The sequence below is a fragment of the Acinonyx jubatus genome, chromosome A2 (assembly GCF_027475565.1).
Source record: "Acinonyx jubatus isolate Ajub_Pintada_27869175 chromosome A2, VMU_Ajub_asm_v1.0, whole genome shotgun sequence".
NCBI lineage: Eukaryota > Metazoa > Chordata > Mammalia > Carnivora > Felidae > Acinonyx > Acinonyx jubatus.
In genome coordinates, this window is record NC_069383.1 from 12,277,073 (window position 1) to 12,291,837 (window position 14,765).

Sequence of the window (14,765 nt, forward strand, 5' to 3'; positions counted from 1 at the left end):
CCCCCTTTTTTTAGAAAGGGAGGGGGGTGTCTCTTTCCTAGGCATCTCCAAGTTCCAGGAGGGAGATAGAAATGGCAGTACCCTCTGGAAGCATGAGGACCCTGGGTGAGGGCAGAGAAAGAAGGATAGAGACGGAGCCAGCCCTGGAGGGCTCCAAGCACCCAGAGTAGCAGTCAGGAAGTAGCAGCTGGCTCAGGAAGGGGAGGGGTGGGCGGGACAGGTCTCCCAGGCCATCCCCCACCGCTGAGCCATGTCTCTCTGCTTCCCAGCTTGGAGGCTGGCGAATCTCCGGTAATTGGACTTCCTTAGACTTTAACCGAACCCTGAGCCTTCTGATGAGTCAGTATGGTTATTTCCCATTCTTCAGAGCCTACCTGCGACCTCATCCTACCCTTCCACACACGCCAGTCATTCAGGTGAGGGGCGCACCAGCACATAGCAGGACCGGGCCTGCCTCGACTTCTAGCCTAGCATCTCCTAGAGGAAGGTTGCGGGCTGGACAGATAGGACAAATGGGCAACATAGATAAGATATTTATCTTGAGGGAAAATTATCAATGTGACAGTCAGGGATACTAGGTGAGATCAGAGAAGGGAGCAGGAGAGCCAGTCCTGTGAAGATTGAACTAGCTCCTATCTTCCTGACTGCTTATCTGGATCACCCCCCCCCCCAAAAGCCTTTTAATTAGCCCCCTCATCTCCAGTATTGTCCTCCTCTTATCTACTCTTGAGTTTTGCTGGAGGGACCTTTCTAAACCAAGAGCTAATTATGCTATTGTCTCTGTCTAAATGCCTCCAGTGGCTTCGCCAGGTCCAGGTCGTCAGGATCTAGCTCTTAACCCCCCAGTCTCCAGTTTTATCTCCTGCCACATCCCTTGTCCCCCTTAAACCTCAAGCCATGCTCTGTCACTTCTAGCTTCAAGAATATTCCTCAGTGCTTTTCATCCACGTTTCTCTTTGCTTGCAACACTACTCCCCAACGCTATTCCCACACTCAGCCTGGAAAACTCTTACATGTTTTTCAAATTTGGGGTTTGATTATTATCTCTTCCAGGAATTCTTCACTGACACCCTAGCTATGTGTTAGGTAGACCCCTCTGTCCTCCCAGCTTCCCAAGCTCTCATCACTGAAGACCGTGTTAAAGACTGTGAGCCCCTTAAGAACAGGACCATACCTTACTCACCTCTGTTCCTCAGGACCTAGCACAGGGCCAGGCATCTAGAGGCCCATGGAAGATGTTTGTTGAGCAAGTAAATAAATAAAAATGTTGAAGGCATCGGTATTGTTGTAGATAATGCAATGCCATCTATTTGGCCCCTGCCCTCAAAAATTCCACAAAATTATATGGGGATGAATATACAAGAAAAGCTGTTAATCAGTATGAGACACTCTAAAATTCAGCTCTAAAGGGTATGTTCAGGAGCTTCTGATGTGGTCTTTAGGGAGTACCTAAGATCTGAAATAGTTAAGGAATGGCTCAGAGAGGGGAGAACGTGAGCTGAGCCTTGAAACATGGTGAATCACGCAGGTGAAGGTGAAGTTAAGGGCATGAAAAGGACTTCGGGAAAGTCCTGAGCTAAGGCTGGAATGGTATGACTCTTCTGTGGGGTCAATGAGAAGGCTGGTTTATTGAACAGAGGATTTGGGGTAGGGGTGAGGTGCAGTGGGAGATAAGAGAAGAGTAAGGCTGAAGACATGAGGTTGGGCCTGATTATTCCTGGCCTAAGAAGTCAGATGGAGGTGATTGCTTCTGACTTCGGGGGAAAAAATATGGCTGTGCATTGAGTGTAAGCAGAGGGAGCGATTTTGTAGGTCAACCTGGAGTGGTTGAGGAATCTAGGTGAGCAATTTTGAGCAGTTTAAGATGATTGTGGTAGAACTTGAAAGGAAAGGCCAGGAATGAAGATTTAGGCAGCTTCATCTCAGTGGTAATGGTCTGTGGTGCTTCTAAAGGACTTGGCAACTGGTTGAATGTAAATGCAGAAAATGGAAAAGTTGGAAAATTAGTTTTCCACAGTTTTGATGTTGTGTGAGTATGAAGAGGGCAGTTACCATCAACTGGAGACTCGATGGACTCTGAGGATGGACTTCAGAGGGAGTACCCCACCAAGGGGCCTGGGGGCAGGGAGGGGGTATGAGACCAGCATGGCTGTGCCACAGAGGACAGGGGAGGAGTGATTCAGCAGGGAAGTATCATCATGGATTCCAGATATTTCTGATCTCAGAAAATAAACGATAATACCATTGAGAACCTTCTAGAAGAGAGTATTGAAAACATTTTGGAAATGGACAGATTGTACAGCGTTTAAGAGGAAGGCAAGAAAGTTGGAGCAAGAAAGGGTCATGGATGACTTTTAGTTCTTCAAAGTGTGGACATAAAATGTGACAAAGGAGCCAAGAGAAAGATTTTTGAAGATGGGGAAAGTATACAGTCCGAGGAGCGGGCGGGATATTGAAGTTGGAGTAGAAAAAGGCATAGTTTGGGAGCAAAGATCAGAACAGAATCAAGGACATGCCAGGACTAAGGTGGGGCAGGCAGGTGAGGTAAGTGAGCCACTCACCTATGTACAAAATCAAAGAGGCTACCAAAAACAGTAACCAAAATAAATATTTTTAAAAATTAAAAAAAAAAAAGGTTAGAGAGGGAGGGAGCCAAAACATAAGAGACTCCTAAAAACTGAGAACAAACTGAGGGTTTATGGGGGGTGGGAGGGAGGGGTGGGTGGGTGAGGGGTACTGAGGAGGGCACCTGTTGGGATGAGCACTGGGTGTTGTATGGAAACCAATTTGACAATAAATTTCATAATAAAAAAAATTTTTTAAAGCCAATGCAAAAACCTGTGATGATCAAAAAATATCAGATTTTTGTTAATTGTGGATTTTTTGGAAAAGAGGTCCTTTCCCCCTAAAATGGACCAAAATTTTATTGCAGACTTAAAAAAAATCTATAATTTTTCTTCAAAATGGATAAAAGATACAGTCTAGATTTTCAGAAAAAAAAATCTGTGCTGAACAAAGTTTTGCTATTTTAGTCAGCATGGATTTTAGCTTTGATTTTTATTTGAAAAATATCGGTTAAGACATTGATCTTCATTACTGTTTTCAGTACCTCTTAAATTTTGCACCTGAGATGGTTTCCCCCTCCCTTAACCCTGGACTTGGACCCAGCACAGGGGCTGGCCCCCTTCAGGACACGGATTAGTGGGCTTCTCCCTTGACAAGCACCCCAAAACTGGTCCTCACATTTTCCATGTCTGTATAATATAAAGAGTATCCTTTCCCCCCTTGCCCCCGACCCCAATCCCTCCCTCTCTTGCTGTCTTCTCTCACACCTTCTCTGTGTCCTGAAGCTGTCTCCTGTAGCACCTTCCCCATCCTCCCACACCTGTCCTCTCCTCCCTCCACGCTCCCTACTTCTCTCCAGTATCTCTTGTGTCCAGATAGACCAGCCAGAGTTTGATCTTCCCCTCAAGCAAGAGCAGGAACAGAAGATCTATGCTCAGGTAAGATGCCTCCATGGACAAAGGTCAGGCCCTGACCTCTGATGCTCGGAGAAAGGCTGGGGCCTCTGGTGGCTGTGACTGATGTTGCCCCTCCCCCAGATTGTGCGGGAATACCTGGCTTATCTGAGTCGGCTGGGAGCCTTGCTAGGAGGAGACCCAGACAAGGTGCAACAACATGCCTTCCTGTCCATCTCCATTACCTCACAGCTGTTTCAGTTTCTGAGGCCCCTGGAGCAGCAGCAGGCACAGGAGAAGCTCTTTCAGCTGGTCACTATTGACCAACTGCAGGTGCCTTGAACCAGGGACTGGAGGAGGATGGGCAGGAGGGTTTCTCTCCTAAACTTTCTGGATCTCCTGAAATCCTTTCTCCTCATTCCTTAATTCCTTTCCATCCCTAACTTTCCCAGGCCCATCCCTTTCCCCAACCATCCCCTTCCCCACCCCCTCTCAAACCCTGAGGGAGAGGACCCCCCTCTCCTGCCTCCTCTCCTCCTTTTCTGTCCCCCTCAGCCTTGTGTCCCTCCTCTAAGGAAATGGCCCCTGCCATCGACTGGTTGTCCTGCTTGCAAGCGACATTCACGCCAATGTCCCTGAGACCCTCCCAGCTCCTCGTAGTCCATGACCTGGAGTATTTGAAAAACATGTCTCAGCTGGTGGAAGAGCAGCTGTTGAAATACAGGTTTGCCTCAGGTGGGACTGGGGGAGTATGAGGGTGATGAAGAGTCCGAGGACCTGGAGGCCTCAGGGACAAAGGAGATTGTGGAAACTGCATGCTGGTAAGGTCTTCCCAGGAAGATGGAAGGGATCCACGGGTATGTGAGGGCAGAGAAGTGTTGGGGTGAATGGCCTAAGAGAAAATGGAGGCAACAGGAAGCATGGGAGGCTTGAGGGGCACAGGGAAGGGAAAACACACATGAAATGAGGCATTCATGTACCCAGCACCTGGGTTTGCTGGGAGTAGAACCCAGTCTTTGAAGAGCCTCTAAGCTATAGGAGATGCTGGAAGGCCAGTCACTAGGGACAGCTCAGGCATGCATGTCTTGTCAGCAGCTAGGAGGTAGGGGTAGGAGGTGGAGGCCCATGGGGCCAGTGGATGGAGGAGGTGAAGGCTGGGGGTTCTCTTGGGGGAGGGCTGGGGGAGAGGCCATTTCTCAGCTGTGAGAGGATCCAGAGGCCCTTGCATGTGAGACTCTGTTGGGCTGTCTGCCATCCCCAGTAACTACATGGCCACTGCCTGAAGACAGGGGCTTCCTTCCAGGGACTTGGGCTCAGGGCCCTTCTTCATAGTACCTCAGTGGCAGCAGCATCTAGAGATTCTTTTTAAGGAAGTGAAGGACCATTCTTGTGGGTGTGAGCAGGTTTATGTAAAGCTATAAATCAGACCTGGTGAGAGTTGACAGCAGGGCAGAGGAAGGTCTCAGGTCCCAGCTTTGCTGTGCTTAGAAGATACATCTTAAGGTGAGCTGAGATTTCTTGGTTGGGGAAGTAGATGAATCTGTTTTGTTACATTTTTTAAGTCTAGTCTTAATCTAGCCCAGACGCTTCACTCCCTGCAATTTGAGAAGTCACTTCTGCATCTAGTTCCAACTCACACCAAGAAAAGCTCTTCTTGACTTGTTCAAAGGTCAAGCCACTATTTTCTATAGATACAGAAGAGAAGGGGCTTCCTTCAGGAGTATCCAGGTGACTACACAAGGGCAGGCTGTTCTTGAGGCACCTCGAGAGCCCTGAGTGTATGTGTGGGTCTCTTTTCCCTCCACAGAGACTTTCTGCAGAGCCACATGATCTTGGGGCTGGTGGGGACCCTCTCTCCAGCCCTGGACAGTAAGTTCCAGGAGGCACGCAGATCACTGATCCAGAAACTGCGGGAGCTGACCCAACGACCACCCATGGTGAGGAGAGAAGGGAGGAATTTTCCCAGATTGGGGGCTATTGGAGCATCTGTCATTTTGAGGGATAATTGTAGGTGTATCTCTCCCATGGAGAGGGCATGGGGGCAGATGCCATTCAATGTCTGGATTTTCCATAGAAGCAGACAGGCTGTGCATACAGTGGTTATGTTGAGAACTGAGATGCCAGGTACCAGAACTTTTGGCACATATCTGGCTACTTTTACAGCCTTTTGCTGAATATTAAAGTTTAAATATAAAACTTTAAAATTATCAGCAATTGCTTTTCCTTTCAATGACCTTTAAACTATTTGCCTAGTTAGTTATCCAGAACTCTGTGATTTAAGGACATGGACTTAAAGCTTGGGATTTGTTGGGATGCAAGACATGACCAGCAAGTGGCCTCTCCTCTGTTTAGGTGCTTCCAGTGTTTGATGTTCAAGGGTGCTTCCCAAAGAGTTCATCTCTGACATCCAGTGGGATCTGTGGAGTCATAGCATGGGCTTCACAGTGCAGAGCCTGATATATCTGAGGTGGTAGTTCTGTGCCAAACACACTAACCAAAGTCTCCTGTGTTGCATAAGATGTGGAGACACTCCTTTACCAAGAACTTTGAAATCCTAGGTCGGACACATCCAGATGCAAGTGAAGGTATCTAGAACGTTAGATATGCTCCAACCTGAGTACTAACCTCAGTGTAGTCTTGAAAAGCACGGTTTTTTTCTCCTTCATAATTTGTGGACCATTTCTGTGTCTTGGAGAAACTCACTGCTTTGACAACTTGAAATACCCATGGAATTCAAAGAGGGTAAATGGGTGCACAGGGACTGGCATGTAGTTATTGAGTATTGGGAGTGAGACACTTTTCTTGTTTTTAATAGGTTCCTTTTCAAATTAAATTAAATCAAATTTTTTAATGATTTAAAATTTTATTTATTTATTTTGAGAGAGATAAAGAGAGAACATGAGGAGGGGAGGGGCAGAGAGTGAGGGAGGGAGGAAGGGAGAGAGAAACCCAAGCAAGCTCTGCACTGCCAGCACAGAGCCTGACACAGGGCTTGAACTCATGAACCGTGAGATCATGACCTGAGCCAAAACCAAGAATGGGAAACTTAACCGACCCAGGCACCCCAAAGTTCTTTTTTTAATGTTTATTTATTTGGGGGGGGGAGGGGCAAAGAGAGAGGGAGAGCGAGAATTCCAAGCAGGCTCCTTGCTGTCAGTGAAGAGCCTGACATGGGGCTTGAACTCACTGGGGCTCGAACTCACGACCCATGAGATCATGACCAGAGACAAAAGCCAGAGTCAGATGCTTAACCGACTAAGCCATCCAGACGCTCCAGGAGTGAGACATTTTTCTAAACCCTTTAGATAGATATGAACCGAATTAATCCTCAGAAGAATCCTGTGAGGCAGGCACATCATTTTATTCCTGTTTTATGACAGGGAAATTGTGGCACAAAAGCTAAGGAACTTGCTCAAGGTATTACACCTAGTAAGTTGGTAGATCTAGGATTTGAATTCTGGCAGTCTGGCTCCAGGGTCTGTGTGCTTAATCCTTTGGCTAAGAAACAACCAACCAAACAAACAAAACAACAGGAAAACACTCCTTTTTGGGACTTTTCTCAGGTTGGTAAGTGCCCAAGAAGCTTCTGTCCAGCCTTTCTCTTGACACGGATGAGGCTGACAGGGCTCCAGCTCCTCTTAGTTAACATTGCTACAAAATCCCTGTCAACCAATAGCTTCCTGTCAATCCCAGAACCATGGTCTGATGGCACTTCTTGAAGGACGTAAATGGGCCAATATTGAAATCACATTTAAAGGACAGGAAAGTCTTATAAATTGCTGAAGCCGCCATCTTTTGTATACTTCTATACATCTGTTTTATCTATTGTGTCCATCCTCATTATACCCATTAGGATTTATAGTTGTCCTTGGGCTTGAAAATTGAGTCAAGTTCTACCAACAAATAGAATAACAGTTGATATGAGGGTTACTGTGTATCAGGCACTGCATGGAACACTTAACGTGGATGATTTTATTTAATTCTCCAGAAACACTCCGAGGTCCTCAGAAAGGGCAAGTGACTTTCCCCAGACCACACAGCTCATAAGTGAAGGAACAGGTTTCAAAACAGATCAGTCCTGCTCATCAGGACATGTTGTTAATCACATACTATGCAGGATTGAGGAATGAGTGGGTAGGAAAACAGAAAATGAGTTTGGGAATTTTTTCTACAAAGGTCAAGATAGTAAATACTTTTGGTTTTGTGGCCCATTACAGTCTGTGTTGCAACCACCCAGCCCTGTCCTTGTAGCACAACAGCAGCTGCACGTGGAGTGAATGAATGGGTGTAGCTGCGTTCCCCAAAGACTCTGGCTCACACAACAAATGCTCAGAGTTCCCAAGAGGGACACATGAGGGAGGTTTTGAATGGCAGTGGTGGATCTCCATGCAGGAGGTGGGACAGAGGCAGTTGCCTAGAGAGTTTAAAGGGTTTTCTGGTGGGGTGCCTGGGTGGCTCAGTCAGTTGAGTGTCTGACTTTGGCCCAGGTCTTGATCTTGTGGTTCGTGGGTTTGAGCCCTGAGTTGGGTTCTGAGCTATCAGCTCAGACCACCACATGAATAAAAGACAGAGGTCCCTGCCCTCAGACACTTATGCACTGATGAAGGAAGAAAGACAATAAACTAAGTGAATAAAATATATTAGGGCGTGATTAGTGTTATGGAGAAACACTCCAGAGACATGGCATGCTAGGTGGGGAGTGCGTACAAGTGGGTCAGGAAAGCTCATGCGGACTTGGAGTCATTAATCACTAATGTTTCTTTATGGTTCAGCCAGTTATGAAGCCACACAAATTACACTATCTTCCAACACAGAGTTCTCCATCTAATTCACAAGGACTCAATTTGCGGTTTTACTAAAAGCCTCCATGAAACCAGTGCTAACACAGTGAGGGAGTACATTAAGATTTACAGAATGATTTTGATGTGTTGCTTCACCTGATCTCCTGAGCGGTGCTGCCAGGGAGGTAGAACAGGTAGTACTCTTATGGTGACAGTTCGAGTAGCTGAAGTGCAGGGGTTTAAGTTAATAACCCACATTTGGTAAATACTGAATTCTCTGTTCAGAGGTAGTATTTGGTAGCTCCTTGAGGATGAATCTGGCCAATACATGTGTTTTCTTGGCCTTAAAGCTTTTTACAAACTTTTAGTTAATCACCAGAAGTCAAAAATTAGGAGATGGTGTGTTGATAGTCACATTTCCAGCATGTGTGTGTGTGTGTGTGTGTGTGTGTGTGTGTGTGTGTGGTACATGGGAAGCTTGAGCAGCACCAGACTAGGCTTCTCCAGGGGTCACAAGTGACTGGGGCTGAGTGGTGCAGCTCTCTTCAGCCCGGCTGTGCTGTACCCGTTGCCCTGGCCCCTCCATGCCCCATGGGCCTGATGCTGGCTGCTTCTCAGTTACATCACCACATGGCCCCTACCTGAGTTCATGACTCTGGCTCTCTTAGCTTATCCTGGTTTGATGAAGCTTTGAACCAGAAAAATTGTTATTATTTTGGCATTATTTGTCCTCAGTGATCCCCAGAAATCCCTTAGTAGTTACATACTATTTTCCAAATATTCAAAAATGATCAGTCCAATGACTCATTCTAGAATTTCCTTTAGAAATTAGCATTAAGGATTCCTGGCTGGCCTGTAATCTCCAAAATCTCTTTCCCTCTATGGCAACTTAAGAACATTTTTGTTTCCTCCAGACTCCTGGAATTTTTTCTGATTTCTGTTATTTCTTAAAGTGTTATTACTTATGGTTCTAAGCTTATATCTGCAACTTTTCTTTTGTTCCCTAAAATTAATCTACTAGGTGTCAATATCTTGGATCTGAAGTATTTCTTTCATTTTTTTATATTATGGCAATGATTGTTCCCTATATTTCTCTTTGTCTCATATATTTTTAATACATATGGTATGCTGTGTCATTCCATGTCTTGAGAGACAGCGTGGATACTCATAACCCCCAGTAGATGAATATTTAACCTGTCAACCTCCATCCCTGAGACCGACATTTATTTAGAGATTCTGGAAGTCATTTTCCTGCTCATGGGAGATGTGACCCAGCACAACAGTGATGAAAAGAATCTCAGAGTTTCACAGGAGTTAGCAATGGGTAGTCTGATGTGGCATCTGTGTTCTCCAGGAACCAGGTCAGAGTCTGCTGTGGCCCAAGCTATGAGCACAGGCATGGAAGAGGCAAAAGCTTTTGGAGAAATGGGTGGGCATTAGCAGAAGGGATCAGGAAACAGCTCAAGAACCAGGAGGTGTGAAAAGGGCAGGCAGATCACACTACCAAGCTGAAGGTTGATGCATTTGCTGCTGCTCCAGCGGTAGAGCCTACCTCCCACACCAACAGCCTGATGAAAGGCAGTCTCCAATCCAAGCCCTTTGTCAGGAGGGCTGTGGGAGAGGGACAGACACTGAAGGTGGCCCGCAGATCCTGCCCTTGACCCAGTCATGGCCATCAGATCCATGTTTCCTTTCACTTCATCTTTGCTTTTCACAGTTGTGTTTTAGAGCTGCCACTAATACACAATAGAAAGCATCTGACTCCTTATCCTCACAAGAGGAGAAGTCCTTAACAGACCTCACAGTGAGGGGACAAGAACAAAAAATGTGGGCAACCAGGTCTGGAGCAGCCTCCAAAATGGTAAATGTCCTAACAGGCAGAGGCCCAGGAGTGACAACAATACTGTGACAACAATACTGGTCTTCCATTTCTGTTTCCTCTCTTGTGGGAAGCCCCACAAACTCTCTCTCTAATTTTGGCACCAGAAAGCGTGGTAGCAGCCTAACCATCTTCCCTGTGAGGAGATCTGTGAAGAGTAAATAAGTTACAGTAATGGAGTCTTGTGACTTCATCCCACTTAACCCAAACTGGCATGTTAGCTGTGTTTTCAAAGTCCCAGCTCAGCTCTCCCCCAGGCTGGTGCTCTCACCCTAAGCCCCTTGGGCATGTTTCTCTGTTTGTCTTGTGTCATCTCTGGGCCCCCTTCATGGTCAGCTCCTCAAAGCCATCCAAGCCCACTACAAACATCCCCCCCTCCCTCCACCGAGCATCTCTCTCTTATGTTGCTTATTTTTTCTGTCCCTGTGCTAAAAACACCCCAGTTGCCCAAGACTCTACTGAGTTTTTGTCTAACCATCTTTCTGCCTTTGAAGTTGATAATGTCCCTCATCTCATACTATTTTCCCTGATTTCATCCAAAGTTTCTTAGCTCTCTGAATTCATGTTTAGTCTTTTCTTTTGTCCCCTTCTCCTACCAAAGAGTATGGGGTCTAAAACCCATTTTCACTCTGACCGTTTTCTTCTTTATAAGACAAGGTCCTATCATATGATCCACGGTAACCATTTGGAGAGGCAGGGAGAGGGGCAGAAAAGAAGAGAAGAATTACCTTCTCCAGTTTCCATTTTAGATAAAGAAACATGGAAGTGTGGCTGCCTTGGCTGGGCTACCAGTGTGGTGCATGTGGCGGGTGGGGATGGAGTGGCCAACAGACCTTCTATGGTAAGAGGTTTGGTATGTAGTCCTCTCCTATCCAGGAGCCTTTCTGTTCTCCAGAATACCACCTCAGAGAGGACTTGCGTTCAATTCAATAGTCAATAAATAAGGATGATTTGCCCAATCCAGGCTCACGAGACTAATCCTGGAAGACGTAAACCCCTTTTTACCAAGCAGCAATAGCCCACGTGTATCACCAAAAGGGAAAATGAAGTAAAGTGGGACAAACCCAGAAAGACCAGGAAAGAGAGTATCCTCTGGGGGTCAAGATCTAGACAAGATTGACCTGGAGAGATGGATGAGAAAGAACCCTTGACAGGAGCCATTCATTCGAGTTTTGTCTCTGCAGCCCACCAGCCCTCGATGGATGAAGTGTGTAGAGGAGACAGGAACCTTCTTCGAGCCTACCCTGGCAGCCTTGTTTATTCATGAGGCCTTCAGTCCGAAAACCCAAAGTGCTGTATGTGAGGGCTCTTCCCCAGCCCATGTCTCTCTACCCCTTCCCACCCAACCATTCTCTCCTAATTCTATTCACTGTGCCCTTCTTGATGGTCTGCATGGTTGGGGGTGGCGGAGGGTGGGGGTGTCAGCCAGTCACAGAGAGAAAGAGTGAACTATGAGAGGGATGCCAAAGGAGGCTAGGCCATGCTGTGTCCCTAGGGTTTGCCTAGTTTTGCTATGAGACACAAGTGTATACAACATGCACGAATTTGGGTAAGTTTCCCAACTTCCCTGCTCTTATGCTTCTTCAACCATAAAATGAGAAAATTGAACTCCGTGGCCTCTATGGCTACTCCCTGTTTATCTATGATTTTTTAACAACACAGGAAATGGTATGAGAATGGAATGATATCATCTTAAGAAGTGCAAGTAAATGAGTACTGAGTAGTCTTTGCGTGCCTACTATGTGGCTAACACTGTTGTTAGCACTTGGCATGAACTACTTTAATTGCTAGTATTATCCTAACGTTAGAGAAGAGAGAACTGAAGCACAGAGAGGTTAGATAACTTGTCCAAGGTCACACAACTACCAAAAAGTAGAGTCAGGATTTGAATTCAGGCTTCAAATATTGTCATCCATTTTCCTCTATCAAGAAAGGATACAAACAAGATGGTAGATGGCTGGGAAAGCAGTAACTACACAGTCAGTTGTGAAGCTGGGAAAACTTCAGCTTGTTGGAAAGCTGAAGAGCCCAGAAAGATGGAGAGAGGAAATGCATGCCTTAATAAAAAGAGTGTGAGGAGAAGGGTTCTCAAGAACAGAGAAGGGAATGATGGTCCTCTTCCTTTGTTTTCTGAGTGGATTGTTGGCCAAGGGTAAGGACAGCATCTCCCTCCCCTGGCAGCCTGAGATCTCCCCACGGAAAGGAACTGTCTTCCCTATCGACCCTCAGGACTGACAGCTCCCACCTTCCCTTTATGTTCTTGGTACCTCCTTTCTGTCTCCACAGATCTCTGTGCCCTGGGTTTCCAGTCACCTAGTAAATATTACTTTCTGCTTTCTCTTTGGAGTTCTTCCCCCTTCTCTGGTAGCTCCCTGGGGCCAAGGCCCTTCCTAGAGGCCCATGGGGCAGGAACCCAGACCAAGGCTGACCCTGATCCTGTGTCTCTATCCGGGCCCCTACACAGGCCATGGAACTATTCACTGCAATCAAGGACACCCTCATCACTCGCCTCAGGAGGGTTCCCTGGATGGATGAGAAGACCCGGAAAGAGGCCCAGGATAGGGTAAGTCCAGGAGTGAGAGACAGAAGTAAGGGTGGAATTGAGTTTTGGGCCCAGAGATCACAGTGACAGAAAGACAATGCAAAGGCACAAGAACACATGGCAATGTAAACACCAGTATGCCATATACACATCCTGGTGACAATATAAAAGGTGGGACCAGGGCAGTGAACACAAGAAATTCCCTTCGATAGACTTGGGGTAGCTAGGTTTCTTCTACCTTTTGTGTCTCTCCCCAGGTCACCCAACTGCAGGTGAAGATGGGGGGCCCAGAATGGGCCCTGAAGCCATCACTGGCCAGGGAGGAATACAACGATGTGGGTCCCTGCCCTTGCCAGCTCCTCATTAGTCCTCAGCTTCTCCTCACCTTCTGACTCGCCCAAATGGCAGACAATCTGTTTGCCCTGGGCTATTCTAACTGACCCCTTCCTTGCCCTGGTGTTGGCTGGGTTTTATGGGTGAATATCCACACTGTGGGTCTTGCCAGCAAAAGAAAGGAACCTTTTCAGGTCACAATAAGTGTGTGTGCACATATGCACGCATACATTCTTGGGACTTGCCCGAGTGTGTTTATCTGTGCGCTGATTCATGTGAAGCCTGTCTGCATCAATGTGGTGTCATTGTGCTGCTTTCTACTGTACTGCGAATGTCTGTATGTCGGGGCTTACCGTCTGTGTTCAGATGTACCCATCGGCATATATCAGTGTGCATCCGTATTTGTCTCTGTGTATCCGAGTCACCTCCTGCCTCCTCCCAGATACAGCTTGGACCCAGCTACCTGCAGTCCTTCCTGAGCTGTGTCCGATCTCTCCGAGCTAGAATTGTCCAGAACTTCTTGCAGTCTTTCCCCCAGCACAGGTATAGGAGCAAGGGAGACATAGACACTGCATCCCAGAAATGCCTATTCAAGATTAGCAGGAAACAAAGCTGGGGGCCTGAGGGAAAAGGAACGGTGACAGTAGTTGGGAGGGTGGGGCCTCCCATATGTCTGGTGGGCAGGGCCATACGTGACGGAGCTGGTGTTCATACGTGCTCTTCCCATAGGTGGCAGGTGTCCACCTGGGGGGTCAGTGCTTACTATTCAATATCTGACCATGTGGTGGTCTTCCCAGCCGGACTCCTCCAACCTCCATTCTTCCACCCTGGCTACCCCAGGTAGGGGCCGTTCTATGAGGGTGGGCAGGGGATTTCCCAAGGGCGATGGACAGACATGATGATGTATAGGATTCATGGTTGGCGAACTGGGGTCAAAAACTTTGAAGGACTCTCGGAGTAAGATAAACCTTTGTTTTCCCAGAGCCGTGAACTTTGGCGCTGCTGGCAGCATTATGGCCCATGAGCTGCTGCACATCTTCTCCCAGCTGTGTGGGTAACAGTGGGCCATTGGGAGGTGGGACCATTGGGAATCCAGGTGAAGGCCCTAAACGAGGCCAAAGGAAGAGAAAGGGAGGGCTCCAGGTGGCACAGTTAAGAATCTTTAGCAATGCTTTGGGGGGCTAGCCCAGTCTGTGGTACCCCCTGGTCCTCATCCTTACTCCATATCTCACCATTCCTTTCCCTTGCCCCATTTTCAACAGTACTCCCTGGGGGCTGCCCAGCCTGTGACACCCATGCCCGACAGGGGGCGCTGCTGTGCCTGAAACGCCACTACCAATCCATTCCGTTACCCAGCGGACTCTCCTTCAATGGCTCTTGGACACTACTGGAGAATGCCGCCGACATCGGGGGGCTGGCCATTGCACTGCAGGTAACTCCAATCCCAAGGGCCAGGATCTATTGAGAGCCATTCTGTCTTCACAGGTTTTTCCTTCTACCATCCCTTGTGCAAACATAGCTGTAAAGCCTCCTGCCCTTCACACCCTCACTGAGCAGATGGCAGTCTGGGAATCCCCCTCTGACCCCACAGATCCCTCTTTTCTAGGTTATCTATAGATCTCACAAGTACATTTTTTTTCCTGGCTCAGACCAGTGTGTCTGTGGAACTTGGGCAAAAGGGCCGTGAACTGGTTTTTGGCATTGTGGGTGGGGCATCAGACTTCTAAGTGGCCATGGGTCCAGAGTCTAAGGGTTACTTGCCATCCCACCCC

General features: G+C 47.3%; 1 protein-coding gene across 13 annotated transcripts in view; it reads left to right on the forward strand.

The window, feature by feature from the left end:
* KEL (Kell metallo-endopeptidase (Kell blood group)) overlaps positions 1-14,765 on the forward strand; it is a 258,323-nt gene that overhangs the window by 242,083 nt on the left and 1,475 nt on the right. For 12 of the 13 annotated variants that reach the window (XM_053217952.1, XM_053217962.1, XM_053217958.1 and 9 more), the window contains 12 exons: positions 270-416; positions 3,351-3,503; positions 3,603-3,791; positions 4,034-4,182; positions 5,266-5,395; positions 11,303-11,413; positions 12,583-12,681; positions 12,918-12,995; positions 13,436-13,536; positions 13,723-13,833; positions 13,976-14,043; positions 14,256-14,425. In XM_053217952.1, the coding sequence (XP_053073927.1) occupies positions 270-416; positions 3,351-3,503; positions 3,603-3,791; positions 4,034-4,182; positions 5,266-5,395; positions 11,303-11,413; positions 12,583-12,681; positions 12,918-12,995; positions 13,436-13,536; positions 13,723-13,833; positions 13,976-14,043; positions 14,256-14,425 (1,506 nt within the window). The remainder of the gene's footprint in view (positions 1-269; positions 417-3,350; positions 3,504-3,602; positions 3,792-4,033; positions 4,183-5,265; positions 5,396-11,302; positions 11,414-12,582; positions 12,682-12,917; positions 12,996-13,435; positions 13,537-13,722; positions 13,834-13,975; positions 14,044-14,255; positions 14,426-14,765) is intronic. The other variant, XM_015084715.3, reaches the window with a different exon arrangement.